General features: G+C 43.4%; 1 protein-coding gene across 3 annotated transcripts; it reads right to left on the reverse strand.

Moving 5' to 3' along the window:
- Nucleotides 1-4,488: 4,488 nt before the first annotated feature.
- ATPSCKMT (ATP synthase c subunit lysine N-methyltransferase) lies at nt 4,489-19,297 on the reverse strand. 3 transcript variants are annotated; one of them, XM_070411424.1, is made up of 5 exons: nt 19,224-19,297; nt 14,669-14,958; nt 13,246-13,383; nt 12,001-12,051; nt 4,489-4,712 (listed from the first exon to the last, which is right to left on the reverse strand). In XM_070411424.1, exons 1-5 carry the CDS (start codon nt 19,240-19,242, stop codon nt 4,542-4,544), a joined length of 669 nt encoding a protein of 222 aa, XP_070267525.1. In that variant the 5' UTR covers nt 19,243-19,297; the 3' UTR covers nt 4,489-4,541. The 3 variants fall into 3 exon arrangements, with proteins under 3 accessions (XP_070267525.1, XP_070267527.1, XP_070267526.1); XM_070411426.1 differs by having other exon boundaries at nt 4,600-4,712; nt 12,001-12,053; nt 13,292-13,383; XM_070411425.1 differs by lacking the exon at nt 4,489-4,712 and adding an exon at nt 5,010-5,150.
- Nucleotides 19,298-19,387: the final 90 nt, after the last annotated feature.

Here is a 19,387-nt window from a genome sequence, read left to right on the forward strand (position 1 = left end):
GACATATTGGCACCGGCAGATCCAGTGTCAATAAGAACCCGCTTTCTGTATCAATGACCAGCTTCTCCCTGTGTTGTCCCTGCAATGGAAGAGGTGAGGGAGGGCTCTGGAGTCTCTATAAGGGTACTAATCCCTTGACAAGGGGTCTGCCCTCATGACCTAATCACCCAAAGGCCCCACCTCCTAATACTATCACACTGAAGGTTAGAATTTCAATGTACAAGTTTTTCGGGACACTTAACACACAGTCCACACAGTTTCCCTACTTGGCAACCCTACCTGCTAAGGACAGTCTGAACGTAGCTTCTTCCCCTCCTCTTCCTACTTCCTTACTAATCCTGAGAATCATCTCTCCCATAAAACTCCCTGGGTGCAGGGATACAGCTGAGGCCCTGCCGTTCCTCACCCCTGCCCACATCTCCAAGAACAGCATGCCCTCCGGGGATGACTGTGCCAGCTGTGAAGGCCAGGTCTTCTTGACGTGGTACAATTCCCCAAACACCACTCTGGAGCTACTCTGGGACATTAACTTCCAAATGTCCCGACCCCCAGAGCTCTCCATGCCTCAAACACTCCAGATACACCTCTGACCCGGCCAACAGGTGCTATCTCCCTAGTGCTCTCCGGGCAGGGAGCATGGACTCACAGGGGCCTCGGCCAACGCAGCCTCACACCCTCCTACCACTGCATGGGGCAAATAACACAACACCCAAGTCAAAGAAGCTTTAAAACAACATGTTTATTGTGCAACTTAACAAGATGTCTTAAAGTCGCAGACTCCAGGTCAGTCCAGGAACTCAGTGGCATCGTCACAGACACAATGTCTTTCTGTCTTTCTGCACCACCAGCCTCAGCTCCTTGGCTTCCACCTGCACTTTCCCCCGTGGTTGCAAAGTGGCTGCTACTGCTCCAGGTGTTACTGCTCACTCCTCAAGCAGCTCCTTCTATCAGCAACAAAACCTTTCCCAAAGCTCCCAGATGTCCCTCAAACCTCACTGGCAGGAACTGGGTCACATGCCCACCACCTACTCTGATGACCAAGAGATGGGACCAAACAACCGACAGGGCCCGTCGTCCCTGAATACACTGATGCCTGACACCTGAAATCTGGGGATTCAGTTGCTAAGGAAGAGAGGTGATGACTGCTGGGTAGGAGGGAGCAGTGTCTGCACATCTCCTTTGGCAGGCCCGCTGGCATCCCCTGCTCCAGGACAAGTGGCCTGGGTCAGAGGCCTGTAGACTTTGCCACTGTGGCCCAGATGACATCAACGTGTTAATGAAGAGCTAGGCACACTGTGGCCCCAACAGCAAAAGACACCACACGACAAAGTTATGTGCTTCTTGTTTGTCTGTGAAACTTACCAGTAAGTAGACTCCTGTAGTCTACACAGCAATGACTTAGAGGTCTTCCCTGGAATGCACTAAGCTGGGCCCAAGCTAGGAAACTGAGGCTGTAGCACAAGCTTAGAAGACTCCTGGACCTGAGAACATCTATGTCTTTATAGCAGGTCTTTCAGACATTTGGCCACTGGAGAAAGTACTTTGGTAGAGTGGTACCTGGATATGTGGTTTAAATGTCAGAAATCTTCCATTTTTTCTATTCTGTTTGGTTATAACTTGATATGGTGTACACCGGTCACTCAGCAATGGTAAACAGTGTATGTAGAAGAATCTCCTTTCTTACATCTTTTAAACTTGGTTTCACGTGCACATGGGGAGCTAAGCATTTCAAGAAACCTGAATGCCAGTCTGGCCGAGGGTCTCCTGAGGCCCACCTAGCACACCGAGGTTGCGATCCTGGAGCCATGGTTTTGGAGAAAGACACATTCAGATGGGAATGAGCTCAAGTCATTGACCTGAGTGTGGCTGGACCCTGCAGGTCTCGGTTCACATGGCTCCTGTCAGGCTGCATCAGCCCGAAGCTTATTTCTACTTTTGCTTGTTTGTTTTTTAACTTTATATTTTACCAGGTTAGTATTTGTCCCTGATTTCAATCTGCACAGATATTTTTGAACCCTATTCTTTCTATTTTTATTTATTTTTAAATCTTTATTGTTGAGAGTGTTACAGGTGCCCCCCCTTTTTTCCCTCCATTACTCCCCTCCACCCGGCTCCCACCCCAGGTCTTCACTACCCTATTGTCTGTGTCCATAGGTAATCCATGTATGTATATAAGATCTTTGGTTAATCTCTTCTCATCCCTCCCATCCCCCTTCCCTCTGAGATTAGTCAATCTGTTCCATGTTTCTATGCCTCTGAATCTACTTTATTCATCAGTTTGTTTTTGAACCCTATTTTTGACATCAAACATGGTAGCTGTCATTCCCTATCCTGTGCCATGTGCAAAATTTGACCAATGTCCTTAATCTAGTAACTGATAAAAAATTCAAACCAGCCAGTCAGGGAAGCTACAATAACCTCTACAGGAAAAACCTTATTGAATAGTTCTTACTTAAAGGCACATCTTTAAGAAACAGTTAAAGATCTTGCAGATTCCATGAATCACAATAATTCTATGAAACGGTCTGTTGTGCTTTGAGGCTGCAGGATCAAGCATCATCTAATTCTTGGAAACTGAAGGAGAAACCCCAAAAGTGGCAAATTATACACAATTCTGAATATAACCTATGCCTCTCCTTCTATCACCAGGAATACGTCGGGCTCTGCCTACCACCCTGTCCTGGCAATGAGCTACAATGCATCCCTCTCCAAGGGTGCCCAGCCAAGTTACAGGGCTGACCACCATGGCAGAGAATTTGTTCTCCATTAGGAAATCAGGGCCTAGAGGAAAAGGAAGAGATGGTGGCAGCCAAAACGCTGACAGATGTCCACACTATCCCATCCCTTCACCCACAACACACACAGTTGCTCCCTGTACTATCATCCTGCTATTTCTTTCCAAGAACTTCGCACACTCTAACATTCACTCACCTATTCCTTTGTCTCCCCCTTCCAGAATATAAATTCCATAAGATTAGAGGCCTTGTCTGTCCATTCACCATTAAATTAGAAAAGCTGATTACACAGTAGGCACTCAATAATATTTGCTGAGTGAATTAATGAGTCCCTAGTTGCTTCTCATTTAAATCAAAATTATCAAATTGATCACATTTTTATCAGTTTAGTAAAAGACACAAACCTTCTCACTTTATCAGATCTCTAAGACAGTTTGGTACTTAGGTTACAAGCTGTATGGCTGGGAGTTCAATTATTTTCTGTGATGAGCAGGGATTAGCTGAGCCATCATTCGATATTAATTTTTCAGATATATGAAACCTGTCTACTCAAATTCAAAGATTTTCCTTAACTTGTCTTTATCTAAATCGGTCAAGTCTCTTCTCATAAATGAGAAATATTAAATAAATGGCTGCTTTCATAAAATAAAGAAGTGACTAGCAGAAATAATCTACACCTTCTGTGAATAAGCTTTTCATTAGCATCTAAATTAATAGTAAATACTATGTACAGACCAGACTTTATGCCATGAGTTTTACAAATTGGTCCCCCTGTTCAGTACATCATTATACCAACTAGAGGCCCGATGCACAAAATTCTGCTGCCTCTGCCTCAGCCCCCACCCGCTGCGGCTTTGTCCGGAAGGAAGGACGCCCAGAAGGATGTCCGGTCTAATTAGCATATTACGCTTTTATTATTATAGATGACAAGGATACTCAGGAAACCAAGACTGAGAGTCTAAGCCACTGTCCAAGGCCTCCTACTGAGGGTCCAGCAAGGATCTGAACCCAGGTCCAGCTCCCTCCGAAGCTCATGATCACTTATCTTACTATTAAGTCATTGCCAACCACTCCACTACATCATGTATCTTTTCTGAACACTCTATTTCATCAACTCTGAGATCTATCAATGGTAGTTGACTAGGTACAATGCTGCCCATTACAGCTATAAAACACCATCTGTTGGGAAAAACCTCTCAATTTCAGAAACATTAAAATATGTATACACATACATATACATTTTAGAGTCAATAAAATACAGTCATCTACTAGCCTAGAAACAAAGTATTCCTAATAAATGTTATAAAATATAAATGCCTCTCTAAATCCCTTATAAAATTAATTCTGTCATGATGTATAAAGAAGAAAGACAAATCTTGAGTATGCGTAAAGTTATAGGAAACTGCAAACATTTACTAATACATACCTCTTTAAAATTGTTTTCTCTCATCTGTGGCATTAAATCATATTCTTTATCATGTGAAGAGCTATCCACATCTTTCCCACCCATCAACATCTATCACTTATCCGTATTTTCACACATCTAAGTGCATGAAAAGCTATAAGCACATTTTTTAAAATATACCATGAAAGGGAACTTTAAATCTACCTGCTATTCTTAACTTGTTTGTTTTCTCCAAAAAGTAAGGGAAGTAACAATAATTTCTCATGCCATGCCAAACAAAAATATACTCTTCACTAAACACACAGCTATAAGTCTCTATAAAATCAAAGACCACCAACACTACAGAAAAAGACTCTCAATAAATTTTATATTCGAATGACCGACTGGAAATGCATCAATCTTCAGGGCCTCTTCTCACTCCCTTTAAACATACTCATGTCATAAACCCACACAGTGTCTATGCCCTCTCCGGTGACCTGGGCCGGGGTCCAGTGTGGGAAAGGGAACCGGCAAGCGATGACTCTAGCATTACTCTCAAGTTCAAGCTCAAGTTTCTTCTCCAACTGCAGCATCTGTGGAGAACGGCAGTCACTATTGATTCTCAAATGTCCTTCTGTATTTGAGTCCCTGAAAATACCTGTGCAAAAACTTCTAATTGCAATAAAGATCACTTCAGGGCAGAAGTACATTATCAAACAATCCATCAAAAAACAGAAGTCGCATTGACAACAGTTATAAAGACATCTTCTAGTATCAATTATGAAATATGTCATTTTTAGCAGATATGTATCATAGATTTCTCGTTTTCTAACTAAAATTACAATGTGGCAATCATTAAAATGAGAAGCAAATTTAAATTATTTATCTAAACATTTCAATCTACTCTGTCTCAACTATTTAACATATTTTTCCACAATTTTTAACAACTTACCATTGACATTGTCTTAGAATTAGAATTGGCAATATTTTTTCTTTCTCAATAGCAAAATGCATCTTAAAATCAATAGCATCTAGATTCAAGGAAATATAGAATGATAAGACTATAAAAATACACATTCTACCAACTTGAAATATAATATCTTATAGTTTTAAAAATATACTGATAATTGATTTTTTGATAGTCAACATAACAAATAAACTGTAAAATTCTCTTTTCATCTTACGGTATTGCCAATCTACCTGTGGAGAAAGCATTTTATTGTTTGCTAAAAATAATAACATTGTAATTATATCAGCAAATTAGCAATCACTTAAAGTTTATCTTCAGGTCCTAAAAACAGATTACCACCTTCACCTCCTGAGAATATTTTTTCACTCTCCTTTTTATTTTGAAATAATTTCAAATTTACAGAGAAGTTGCAAGAAAAATTTGTCACATTTGCTTTATCAGATTTGCCCTCTTCCCCTCTCCATAAACATGTTTTCTAATTGGAGAATAGGTTGCATACAGCATGCTCCTTTATTCCTTGACTAGAGGCCCAATGCATAAAATTAGTGCACAGATGCGGTCCCTATGCCTGGCCAGCCATCGAAGCATGAGCATCTGGCTTGGAAGGGCAGGTTCCAGCTGACTTCTGGGCCCTAGGCGGGCCCTAGGCAGCACCTGGGTCCCCGGGGCCCCACACGCCCCGCCTCCGCCTGAGTCACAGCGCCCAAGTTCTCACGCAGAGATGCGGTGAGCACGGCCGGACGCCCCAGACTGGGGCGCAGCGTGGGCCTCTGGGCTGCCCAGTGGTGCCGCACGAAGCCGGGCGGGCAGTGCACTCTCTCCCAGTCGGCCCCACTGACCAGCTCCTGCATGAACCCACGGGGAACCCAACCGGCCCCTGCGGTCCCGGCAGCTGCGGCCCAGCTCACCAGAAGACACCACACGGGTGCAGGGTGCCCGGCACCTGAGCACAGGGGCTTCCCGGCACAAGCCCTAGCATCCCAGGGGAGGGTAGCAGGGGGAGTGAGAGCGAGCTCATCAGACACCCCACATTCTCACCGTACCTTTGTCCCCATCACCCCTGCCCCCAGATAGCCGGCGAGAGGTCGCAGCGCGTTGCTGACGCCCGCCATGTTACGCACCACACCCTGATGGTCAGTGCACATCATAGTGAGCGGTCAAACTCCTGGTCGAGGGGATAATTTGCATATTAGGTTTTTATTATATAGGATAGTTCAACATTTTCTAAGAAAATATTTTCTAAAAAATACCCCCCAGCATAGGTACCACATTCAGGAAATTTAGCATTATATTCCAATAAAATAATTCCAATAGTAACATTCCAATTTTGTCAAATGTCTCAACTTGACACTTTCCCCCAGTTTGGGATTCCACATTGCATTTAGCTGTAATGTTTTTTTGTCTCTTTTATTTATTTATTTAAATATATTTTTATTGATTTCAGAGAGGAAGAGAGATAGAAACATCAATGATGAGAGAATAATTGATCGGCTGCCTCCTGCACGCCCCCTACTGGGGATCAAGCCTGAGACCTGGGCATGTGCCCTTGACCAGAATTGAACCTGGGACCCTTCAGTCCACAGGCCAACACTCTATCCACTGAGCCAAACCGGCTAGGGCTCCTTGTCTCTTTTAATCTGAACAGCCCCTCCATGTTTCTTTGCGTCTCATGACAATAACATCCTTTACAACATGGGCCAGTTATTTTCCCAGGGCCTCCAAGTTCCTCTGATGTTTGCTTGTGATGACTCCGCCTGGGAGTCCTTGGCAATGACCCATAAGTGGGGCTGTGAGCATCTCAGGGCCCCACAGTCAGATGAGATGCCCAGGAGGTCCTCCTGCTTTGAGCGTGGTGGTCACCATTCAGTTGATATGGTATCTGGTGTCTCCAGAGTGTGGTCACTATTTTTCCTTTATAATGAATAATTTGTGGGGAAATACCTTGAGCGGACGTACATATCCTATTATTCATCAAGCTGACCCCCCACTAGATGTACTATTCACTGATGATTCTGGCCTGAGTCAATGTTTGCTATAATGGTTGCAAAGTATGGATTTGCTAAGCTCATCATTTCTTCTAGATGAAACTGTACTTTCTACTGCAAGAAACAGCTTTCCCTTCTCTCTTTCTACCTAGCGCGCTATCACTGTAGGATGAACCAGATTATTTCACTCAATGGGTGATAATCCACTACCGTCCCATAAATGCTAGTGCTCAAATCATCCCAAATTGGCTGCTCTTTCCTGTGGACATGCCCCCATCAAATATCTTGAGCACTTCCTTACATTCGGGCTCAACAAAAATGTGCTGAGCCCTGGCCTTTTGTATCTTCCCTTCCTCAGCCCTGGGATCAGCCATTTCTCAAACATTCCTGGTTCCTCTGAGTGGGAAATGGTATTTAGAAATCAAGTTCTAAAGTAAGTAGAGACAAAAAAATTTACAGTACTTCTATGAAGGTTTTATACCTTTAAGAAATAGCTTGGAAAAACTCCTCTACATGATGTACTAGTATGGCTACGTGAGCCAGAATTTAATTCTTCATTAGCATCAATACCAAGATAACAAAGAATAAGTTCCATTAAGGATGAAATATTTCTATTCTTTTAACAGCGAGGAAAAGATGAGTTTAAAAAAAAAAAAGTTTTGTTCCTTGAGGGAAAAATTAAATAAGCAAAGAATCTTTTTCCAAAATATCAGGGGTTTCTTATGGTAATTTCGTTCATAAAAAGGATAATTGTAAATGTATTCACATTATCATTATTCTTTTCTCTTTTATTTCCAAATGTCATATGCTAAGTCAAGATAAACCTAAAAATGAAAGGGAGCTATTTCAATCATAAGAAATTAACTGACTAAATTACACATAAATATGCAACAAATCAGGGTCTTGATATCACACACAAAGAGAAGCTGTGATATGTCATGTATGTCTAATGGAATTCAAACTTATTCATACAATTATAGGTTTCAAAGTGACACGAACTCATCATATTCTATTCTAATTACATCTTCAAAACTTTAAACATAAATTGAAACCAGCGCAAAGGCATATCAGACAAATTAGCATGGCCACAGGCAGCTAGAAGCCCCTCATCACCCCTCTTCCCTAAGGCACTGGCTTCACTTGCCTTCCAGGTAACAGCCCTGCCCACCCTCACTTCCAACCTCCCAGCCCCTCCTCTCCAGTCCTTTGCTGAGTGCCCCTCATCAGTCCGAGGCCAGGGCTCAGGCCTTGGATGGCTCTTCCCCTTCATGAGTGACCTCAGCCACTCCCCTGCTTCAACTCCCTCTGGGCGCTGGGGCCTAAAAACCTGACCTCCAGCCCTCTCTCCTGATCCCCGGACTCCTCTATCCACCACTACCAACCTGAAATTCCCACACACATCTCACACTTCACATGCCACCCGGAATTCCTGATCTTCCAAGCCACTCCTCCTGCACTTTTCCCAGCTCACTAACGGCAACTTCCAGTTGCTCAGGCCAAACACCTGGGAGCCGACCTTGACTGCTCTTTCTCACCCAGGGCAACCTGTGATCCTTTTCAGCCCCAGTCCATTTCAATCCTCCATGCCTCTGCTCAAACCCACGACCGCTACCGCCTTACAAGTGCCCAGGGTCCTTCCCATCCCAGCTCTACTTTTTCTGACCTCACCTCTCCCCAGCTCCCCTCACTCACCCAGCCCCTGCCACACCCGCCTCCCTGAAGCTCCTGGAACCCAACAGGCACAGACACCCCAGCTTCCTTAAAGTGGCTGTTCCTGTTTGAAATGCTATTCCCTTCTTCCGGACAGACACACAGCTCCCTCCCTCACCTCCAATGTCCCCTTTTCAGGAACACTGTCTCTGCCCCATCCCTCTCCTGCTTCAGCTTGCCCCACAGCACATATCCCCTCTCTTGCTCGATATATTTTATATAAGCAATCCAATCTCTGCCTCCCCACTAGCATATGAGCACCTGGGGCAGGGATGTGTTTCTCCTTTATTCACTAAAGTATTCCAAGTGGGCCCTGAATAAATACTGGTCAAATGAATGAATGAAGAATAAATAATTCAGTCATGAATGATTTTTCTTTATCAGAACATGCTGATAATATTTTCATTCAATTCAAAACATTCACAACTAAAATTAAATTAGTCATTCTTTGAAGTTATGAAATTGAATAGCCCACTCTAGGAAGTGTACTTAATGGGTATTTAAAGCATATTTATTCATTCATTTAACAAATACTTCCGGTGGGTGATTACCCTCTGCTGGGTGCTGCCATGCTGGAGGTCCAGCAGCAAAACATGCCAGCCTTCATTCTCGAGCTGGTAGTACAGTGCCCACTGCAAATGCTGCCAACACCATCACACAGGAAATGTGCAATGACTCACATAAGGAGAGGGGAACAGGCACTGTACGAGTGAAAAACAGAGGGCACTGGAGCTTGTGCCATGGGGCGATCAGGGACCATTCTCAGTGGAAAAGCCACTGGACCATGAGTGGTCAACAGGTGTTCACCAACTAGGCCCTGAGCTGGGGGACTGAAATCAGAGGAAGGACACAGCCCCACACACAGCAAAGCCCAGGGCCCGAGAGGAAAACAGGGGCTTGGCACTGGCAGCTGAGGGAAGCAGGGGCCACTCCAAGCCAGGCCTCAGGGCCATGCGGAGGGTTTAGGCCTTATCCTCACCGCTTTTAAGCAGCAGGAAGCCACAGAAGGGTTTTTAACAAGGACACACATGATCTGTTCCACATTTTCAAAAGATTCTCTTGGTGGATAAGCTAGTCTTAAATGTGGGAATTTACAACCTACTACAGGATTTACCAGGTCCAATGGGATTCCTCACTCTCATAATTCAAACACACACCAGTGTTGAAATGTTAGGGCACCGCTAATTTCGAGCTTCGACTGCCAAGAGCTGTTGGGAATAATCAGTCCGCTATCAGAAGCAGGGTGAGGATTTATAATGCTAGGGTTTCTACTTCTGAAGTTCCCTAAGGTCCTCCTGGCTCTCTCATGACATGTGTGTGCTTCAGCTGCCCCGGGAAACATTTCATGACACACTGGCTGTGTCGAGCCACCAAGGCATGACCAGAATACTAACCAGTGCTCAGGGAAGGGAAATGCATTTTATAGAAGAGTGAATGATAAGGCCCAGATACATAAAAGGACTTTTCAGGACTCACAGGACTCACCTCACTGAGGGCAGACCTGGCCCCTGGATCCCCAGCCAGTGCTCCCTCCCCGCTCACATCCTCCACGTAAACAAAGTTTGATAAGGGCGGAAAGCGGGGCCCTCCACTCCTGAAATTGGGCCTCCAGGCCAACAGATGCCACCTGGGCCCTCTGCACCTGTGACTGATCCACCTGCATGAGAACGTGCTAGGTGGCTGAGTCTGCCATTCCAGGAGTGTGGGTGCTGCCTGTATTTCAGCTGCTCCCAATTTTCTTGGCAACAGTGCAACACTACAAGTTCCTTACTTAAGAATGCCTCTGTGTACAGAAGAAAGGACAATAATTGCAGAAGCATCCATCAAAATAATAGGACTCTTATTTCCTCTGGGTGAACAGCTCCAAAAACTGACCATACTTCAAATATGTCAGAGAAACTCAAGGAGTCGGAGCCCGCAGGTTATGCTGTGACAGTGACTACCAAAGGCCACTGCTGCCCCCCACAGGGACACAGCGGCTGTGGCTTCATAAGTCCACATCTCAGGCCATCATCCAGCCTCTCCACACTGTGTGGAAGCCGAATAAATACCAATTTCTATTTTTGGAAAGCTTGGATTTCAAATTAAAGTTATTTGCCTCCAAATGCTAATTATTCTGAAGGACTGCCCAAACATCATAACTAGTAAATATCAAATTCCATAGCAATCCTATGGTCCTGAATAGTGTTGGTTTGCTTTGTTTTTAATGGCCAAGGATCATGCCCTTCTACCTCTTTTCATTTCTATAACAAACCTGTAGACACCCAGGTTTCAGCTATATGTAGGCTCGCCGAAAATTACAAACATATAGAATTCTGTTACTTTCAAGAATATATAACAAAACCCTCCTAAATTGACTTCAAAAAATAAAAGAAAATGGCAAAAAAAAAGAAAAGAAAGAAAGAAAATGGCATTGCACTAAAGAGTCTAGTGGTGAGGATAAATTTCTTAAGCATTAAAACTTCTTGTACAATAACTAAGATGTGAATTAAAAAAAAAAAACACCAAAAGAAAAAAATTTTTCCCGTTCTTTTAACTGAAAACCATATCAGTTTTATAGTGTATTTCAGGAAACATTCAATTTCGCCAAGACTATTATGGCTACAATTACAGACTTTGAAAAGTGAACCGGGATTTCTTTCCATGGTCTGTAAACCAACAATTACAACAAACGCATCCCATTCTGGTCATCTTTCCAAAGGCTAAATTTAGGACCATTTTCAGTGCAATGCTGCGGTACTTTCACTTTGGAAAGTAGATAATCAAAGCACAGAACGAATCAGTCATCTGAGGTCAATTGAAACTAGTCAGCGCTCATCTGCCATGAAAATCGTCTCAGTGCAAAATCAGAGGGGTGATCAATTCAAAGGGAACATCCCATTAACTTTCCCGAGTGATTTCAGCTGGAAGTGAGCGACGGTGAAAATCTCCAGCCACATTAGACACTGCACACTCATAAAGCAGTTTTCAGACTGGAATTTTTAGGGCTTAGATGGATAATTGAGATTTTATCTGAAGCAAGAGTTTAAAGAAAAACTGAATCTTTTATGATTAACCTTTTACCAATAAACTGAAACCCCGTGTCCCCTCAGACTACCTGGGAGGCAGTCATCTTGCATTTGGGTGAGCAGGCCATAGAGAGGTGGTCTGTTACAGCTGTAAGGGCCTTCATGACCTAAAACCAAACATACAAGGGACAGGAGAGGGCATACTCACCATCTGAGGCACCCCAAAAATAACGACGTTTGAGTACTGCGAAAAGGTAACCTAAAAGAGAGGAAACGATTCATAGATTAATTTTTAAAAGCCAAACACCCAGCTTAACTTTTGTTTCAAGATGAGTAGCAACTTTACATTTCACCAAATAATAGGTTTTCACAGAGTGGCCCCTTTTAGATTTCACAATGGAAAAAATACCATGTGCACACGTTTGTGCATTTTAGTTCAATCCATCAGCTTTCCAAATGCTTCCCCATAAGTCATCTCATCCTCACAGCAACTCCACGAAGGGCCTGCCCCAGGGGTCATCTGTCGTCTGTCAGAAACACCAATGACTCACCAATGACCAGCTGGTGGCTGAGCCGGTTGGCCCTGGGCCATCTGTGCCCCTGGTCCACACTTTCCTACTCTACTCTACACCAAAGTAGCTTTGCAAGAACTCAAGGGATCTCGGACCACTGGTTTTTTATGTTGAACCATCCTTAAAATTCTAGTCCCAATCCTCTTCTCTAAAATACTAAGTAAAAACTGCAATAAAGTGGTCTTTAGTTGAAAAGCTAGAGGGAAAAGTGCTTTGCCAGTCAAAATTCTTATTGCCCTATAAAAGTCTTATTTACTCTACCGAAAGATCATTTATGTATATATGGCATAAAAAATGCAAGCAAAAACTCAAGTAAATTTTTATAGGCTACTGATGACACCATTACAAAGGAAAATTCTTATTCAAGAAAAAGCATTTTATGGAGCATTCCTAAAGCAAAATTACAGGGCAATTTTTTTAGAGTACAAATAAACTTTGAAGTATCTTGCACTTTATGAAGACCGGGATGATCCATACAGCACGGTTGGTAGATTCTTTCTTTTCTTTGCACCTGTCTCTGCCTCTCTCTCTACACACACACACAACATAGACACACACACACACACACACACACACAACATAGACACACACACACACACACACACACACACACGAAAGTCTCTCATTTACCAAGAACAATATTAATCAGTGAATGCCTATGTTACAATTTATGAGATTTTAAAAATCTTAAATCTTAAGCTTATACTCTAAAGTAGTCAATTTGCAAATCTATCCATTTAAAAGGTGTTCATATTTCATTATGCTAAAGTACACCTGTATTTTATTTCTTTTTCTTTTATACATTTTTCAGTTTGCAATACTAATTATGAATTAGAAAGTTTCGGTTTGAGTTTCCTAGGACTGCTCTCTGCCTTACATACCTTCCACAAATCTGAAATATAAAATTTGGCCAAGTGCTGTACCCCTTCTCGCCATGCACGGTATCTGGAGTACCAAACCAGCCATGGGTTTAATTCATAGCCAACAGCTGTGAATCCTTCCTTTGCTGCTGCTATCACCTGCAGAAAGAGGCCGGTATTTATTCAAGATAAAAAGAAAAACATCCCGTGGACACGGACAATAGGGAGGTGAAGACCTGAGGGAATGGGTAGGGGCTGGACAGAGCGGGGTAAAGAGGGGGATGGGAAATGGGAGACAGCTGTAATACTGTCAACAATAAAAACACATACATTATAAAAATAAATAAAAAAGAAAAGCAACTTACCTGGGAAAATGATATGAATATTTCCTATTTATGGTCTATAATCATAAAAGACCAATCAAAAGGCACCTCCTTTGTTCAAGACACCACTTAAAGACAGACCATTTTCTGAGAAACTAAAAAGATACTATTCGCACATGCAAAGCATTCAAATCTGGATTTTAAAATGTCCTCCTGATTAACATATACATCTCATTTCTTAAAAACACAAGGCACTTTCTAACCTCTTCCTGATTATTCCAGGTCACCACGATGAAACTGCAGGGCTATGTGGTCAGGGGCTAGTGAAAGCATCATGGCCTGCTCGTCTCCACACTAAATGTTTCCAGAATACCAGCCTTGACTACTACTACCTCACTTTTCAGCTCATCATTGTCCATGAAGGAACTTGATTTGGGACACCTGTTTGCCAATCAGTGGCCTTGAGTAAGTTAAACAGCTTCCCATGGGGGTGGAGGGGTGGAGGGGTGGAGGGGTGGAGGGGGGAGATTGAGGTCACTAAAAGGCTGATCTTTCCCTTTCAAAAAGTGGGGGTTATTTTAACTCTATGTTACCCCATAAGAATTATACATGTGTAAGTATAGATAAGTGTAGAAGCAAACATTTATAGTGCAAAATGTAAAACAGTGAAACTCCATGTTTCTTCTAGTTATGCCACCTCTATTGGCCCATTTCTTAACAGGCACTTTCATAATTACCAATTACAGTGGGGCCTTGACTTACGAGTTTAATTCATTCTGAGACCGAGCTCGTTAAGGAGCTCGTTAACTCAAATTACTCTATCAACTCAATGCAAAATTAGTCGGGACACTCATAAGTCAAGGCCCCACTGTATTGGTTATTTTTTACTTGGCATATCTAAAGAGCACTTTCTCCTTTAAAAAAAAAATTAAACCTGAGAAAAATTACATTCCAAATTCATGCTGGAGGGTTTGATAGTTCAGCCAAACAAACACAAAATGAAACGACCACTTTACTAAAATGTCAGGTTTAGCAAGTTTTGCATAAACCTCATAAGAAATGTGAAAGAGAAATATTAACAATTCTGACGCCAAACCTTAAAACGTCTTAGCATAACTCACAATCCGACCGTCACCACTGCCAATGTCCACCAGAGGTCCTCTTCTGCTTTGCAACATTTTCACAACATTTTCGATCTGCTTTGTAGTTGCGGGTACAAAAGGCAAGCAAATTTTTCGGAGGGCCGGTGTTATAAATGGAGTGGCCACAGCATACACAGCCACCAGTGTCCCACCAACAATCCCAGTAATTAAGAAGCCCCAACTGTTCTTCTTCAAACCACTGGCTTCAAGACTTGTAGGTAGAACATATCCTGGCTGACCTTCTTCTTTAAGTGTTTCCAGGGGTGTACCTAGATTGAGAGCAAGCAGTAGCTGCTATTATTCTCAATACCATGGGGGGGAGGGGGAATCAGTAATTTCTAACAACTTTCTTGAGATGTAGTTCATATACTATATAATTTAATGTGTGCAATTCAAAGTTTTCAGTGCATTCATAGACATGTCAATTTTAGAACATTTTCAATACCTCAAAAAAACCCTTAACCTTTAATCACCACCCATCTATTCCCCCCTCACTCCCTAGTCCTAAGAAATCACTAATCTACTTTCTATCTCTAGAATTCCTATTCTGGACTTTCATAAGAGTGAAATCATATAGTATGTCGTCTTTTGTGACGGGCCTCTTTCACTTAGCATGTTTTTAAGATTCATCTAGGTTCTACCGTGTATCAGCACTTTATTCCTTTTTATAGACAAACTAGGCCTGGCCTGCATCCCCTCGTAATCTGGGACCCCTTGGGGTAAGTCGGACTGCCAGTTTTGGCCCAATCCCCGCAGGCCAGGCCGAGGGACCCCACCGGTGCACGAATCCATGCACCAGGCCTCTAGTATGCATATAAGATCTTTGGTTAAACTCTTCCCGCCCTACTCCCTACCCCCTTCCCTTGTATGTATAGACTACATTTTGTTTATCCATTTGTCCATTAATGGATAGTTTCTCTAGTCAGCATAAGCCAGAAGACAGTCAATCAGACAACCCAAGTTCTAACTCACCTGTGTAGACTTGTACCCTTCAATTTAACTAGCAAAAGATATAAAGAGCTCCTGTCTTTCAGGCTTCACATCTATCCTGTGTGCATGGTAGGGTCCAGCTGAGACATACACGGGCAGGTTGTATGAAATGCTATAAGGTGTAGAAAATGCTGTGGGAATATAGGGGAAGGTGGAGGAAAGATTGATTCCAATGATGGAACCGGAAGATGTTGACAGAATTTGAGCGGTGCATGAGGCTGATGGAAAAAGGATATTAGCAAGAGAAGGAAGGCTTGGAACTAAGGCATAAAAGTGGGAAACCAGTGGCTGAGCCGTGGTTGATAGCATGGGAAGGCAAATGTGAGACCTTGACAGCAGGCTAAAAGTGTGTTTTACTCTTGTGCCCTGGGATGAAAGTTTTTTAGCAAAGTCACTACACGATCTGTGTCTTTAAGAAAGACAACACCAGCAGCAGTGTATCTCTTGATGAAATCACTGAATTTCCTGTCACAAGTTTTTACACCTACAAATCTATTAACTTAAAACTTGTATGAGTTTTTGAAGTTGCTATGTAAATCCAATATATAGCTACTCTGTTACCTCGACTTAATAAAAAATATTTTACTGCCCTAGCCAGTTTGGCTCCATGGATAGAGCATCAGCCTTCGGACTAAAGGGTCCCAGGTTCGATTCCGGTCAAGGGCACATGCCTGGGTTACAGGCTCGATCCCCAGTGGGAGGCATGAAAGAGGCAGCCAATCAATGATTCTCCCTCATCATTGATGTTTCTATCTCTCTCTCCCTCTTCCTTCCTCTCTGAAATCAATAAAAATACTTAGGGATATATATACTTTTATCAGTGAAAAACAGTCCCTTAAGATTCAAAACAGCCGAAACCGGTTTGGCTCAGTGGATAGAGCGTCGGCCTGCAGACTGAAAGGTCCCAGGTTCGATTCCGGTCAAGGGCATGTACCTGGGTTGCGGGCACATCCCCAGTAGGAGATGTGCAGGAGGCAGCTGATTGATGTTTCTCTCTCATCGATCTTTCTAACTCTCTATCTCTCTCCCTTCCCCTCTGTAAAAAAATCAATAAAATATAAAAAATTTTAAAAAAAGGATTCAAAACAAAAATCAAGATTGTCTCTACAAATTTCTGGTCCTTTCAGTGGAACATGTTTAGTCACAGATTGCTTATTATGATATAAATGAATGACAAAGACTTCTACACTCAGCCATTCCATTACATAAGAGCTATGGTGGCCACTGGCTGTTTTCGTTGAGCACTTGGAGGGAGTCAGTCCTTGAAAGTAAAGAACTCACCCAGCCGGCATGGCTCAGTGGTTGAACACTGACCTGGGGAGGTCACGATCCACGGTCAGGGCACATGCCCGGTTGCTCTCTCATCATTGATGTTTCTCTCTCTCTCCCTCTCCCTGCCTACCTAAAATCAATTTTAAAAATATTTTTTAAAAATGGCAACCTCCAAATGAGCGTAAGAGATAACACATTTTTAAAAAAGGAAGAAAGTAAAGATCTCAAAGAGATGAACTTCGGGTGTCCCCACACTTGCCTAGTTTCTGATTTCTGATAATGGGTGAAAAAAATTTCCAGGGACAGATCTGGGTCACTTAAAGGTAGAGGTAGTGGCTTACATGCACACAAAAAAAAAGGTAGACAGGGTTCTCACCCAAGTTCAAGCAAAAGGGAAAAGGCCAGAAAAAAAGAACAAGCCTGTTTGGAATTGTGACCTGCCACATGTGTTTAAACTGGAGTTTATATTTTAATGTCACAGTATTTGAGGCCTGTTGTGTACTTATATTCACATACCAGTTGAAAAACTATAGCATATACTTCATGTCCCTCTAACATATTTTTTTGGTCCTTAAGAAGCCTTTCTTACACTGCTTTAATGTCATTTGTATCCTTCGGTTATACAGCATCTAATGATACTAGGAAAAACCCCTTTCCCCTCAATGTTTTAACAGAAAATAGGAATTGCAGAATTCACCATTTTGAATAAGAAAATGTTGTCTTGGCCAAGTTAGAGGGAACTGAGACCTGACTCCAAAATCTAAAATGCCCTTGGATCATCACTGTCTTGAGAATAAGTGAGCCACGCATTAGGGGAGGTTAAATGACCGCCAACCCTCCAGTGCCAAAGCCAGTTCTCGACTTTCAGGCTAGGGTTACTCATGTATAACTAGCTCATTCATTCATTTCAGCATCTGAGTATCTGATAAAGACTAGGACTCATACAACAGGGGTAAGTCCGTGTTCTTTGGCAGTTAGGATGGAGGGAGGCTGGAACCCCGTAACAAATAGTCCATAACATACACTGAGTGGCCAGATTATTATGACCACCCCATCAGTACTACGTTGGGCCATCTTTTGCCTTCAATACTGCGGTGATTCTTCCTGGCATTGACTCCATGAGATGTTGAAAGGTGATGCGAGGAATCTGACGCCAGGCCTGATGAATAGCACTGTCCAGTTCCGTGAGATTTGATGGTTGTGGAACCAGCTGCCTGATGGCTCTTTCAACTTTGTCCCACAAATGCTCAATTGGATTGAGATCTGGTGATTGTGGGGGCCACCTAAGCAAGGTGAAGTCTCCCTCATGTTCTTGAAACCACTCCTGCACAATACGAGCACCGTGGCATGGCGCATTGTCTTGTTGGAAGAAGCCATCTCCATTGGGATACGCCATCAGCATGATAGAATGAACTTGATCAGCAACGATACTTAGGTATGTTTGTGCTATTCAGACGTTTATAATGATCTAGCCCTCTAGCAACTTCAGCGCGAAATTATAATTTGCCTACAAACGCCAGGTGGTCATAATAATCTGGCCACTCAGTGTATTTAGTCATGACCAGTGCTCTAAAGAGAAAAGCAGTGAAAGGGATGCAGAGGACCGGGTACCACTTAGTTAGGGCCGCCAGGAGAGCGCTTTCCGAGGCAGCACGCCGCAGGGCTTCCGAGGGGAACCCTGAGCGCAAGGCTGTGCCATTTTGCTTACTAGCCAGTTGTGTAACGTAGGGCAAGTTACTGGCCCATTTTCACAAAACGGGCAAATACTCAGACAGAGCTTGCTAAGGTCCAGGCACTGTTCTCCCCGAGTCCGTGTAGCAGCTGTGTAAGGTAGGTACTACAATGTTATTGCCATTTTTGCAGACAAGGAAACTGAGGCAGAGAGCGGATTAAAATCATTGCCCCACAGACACAGCCGGTCAAAAGGCAGGGCTGCGATTCCCAGCCAGACAGTGTGACCCCAGTACCGCTGTCACATTAAGGTCGTGCCCAGCACTGCACGACTTATTCGCCCTAAAGCGCGGGGACAGTTCCTGGCAGCTAGATACCAGCAAAGGCACCCGCAGCCCCGGACCCGAGACCCGGCTCCCGGGCAGGCCCCGAAGGAAGGAGGGACACGGAGGGCCTGATTGAAAACTGTGCACCCAACAACAGCTGCTCCCACTCCCGCGGTGCTGGGTGGAGGAGACCCCCGGCGACCAACCATGAGCCCCACGGCGCGCCTGCATCTAGGCCAGCACCCAAAGAGCCCGCCATGCCCGGCCAACCTCACCTCCTCCTCCTCCTTCCATCGCGAGATTTCCGGCAGTGAAGCAGAAAACCCGGAAGTGGATTATACCATCTTGAAGTCGGGGTAGGAAGGAGGGAGGAAAAAATATGCTCTAAGTAAATGAGTTCCTTGTTGGGGTCCACCACCAGAAACTCTCAGTTGTATAA

Source organism: Myotis yumanensis, unplaced genomic scaffold, assembly GCF_028538775.1.
Source record: "Myotis yumanensis isolate MYYU_CA2020_CCGP unplaced genomic scaffold, mMyoYum1.0.hap1 SCAF_4, whole genome shotgun sequence".
In the NCBI taxonomy this organism is placed as follows: domain Eukaryota; kingdom Metazoa; phylum Chordata; class Mammalia; order Chiroptera; family Vespertilionidae; genus Myotis; species Myotis yumanensis.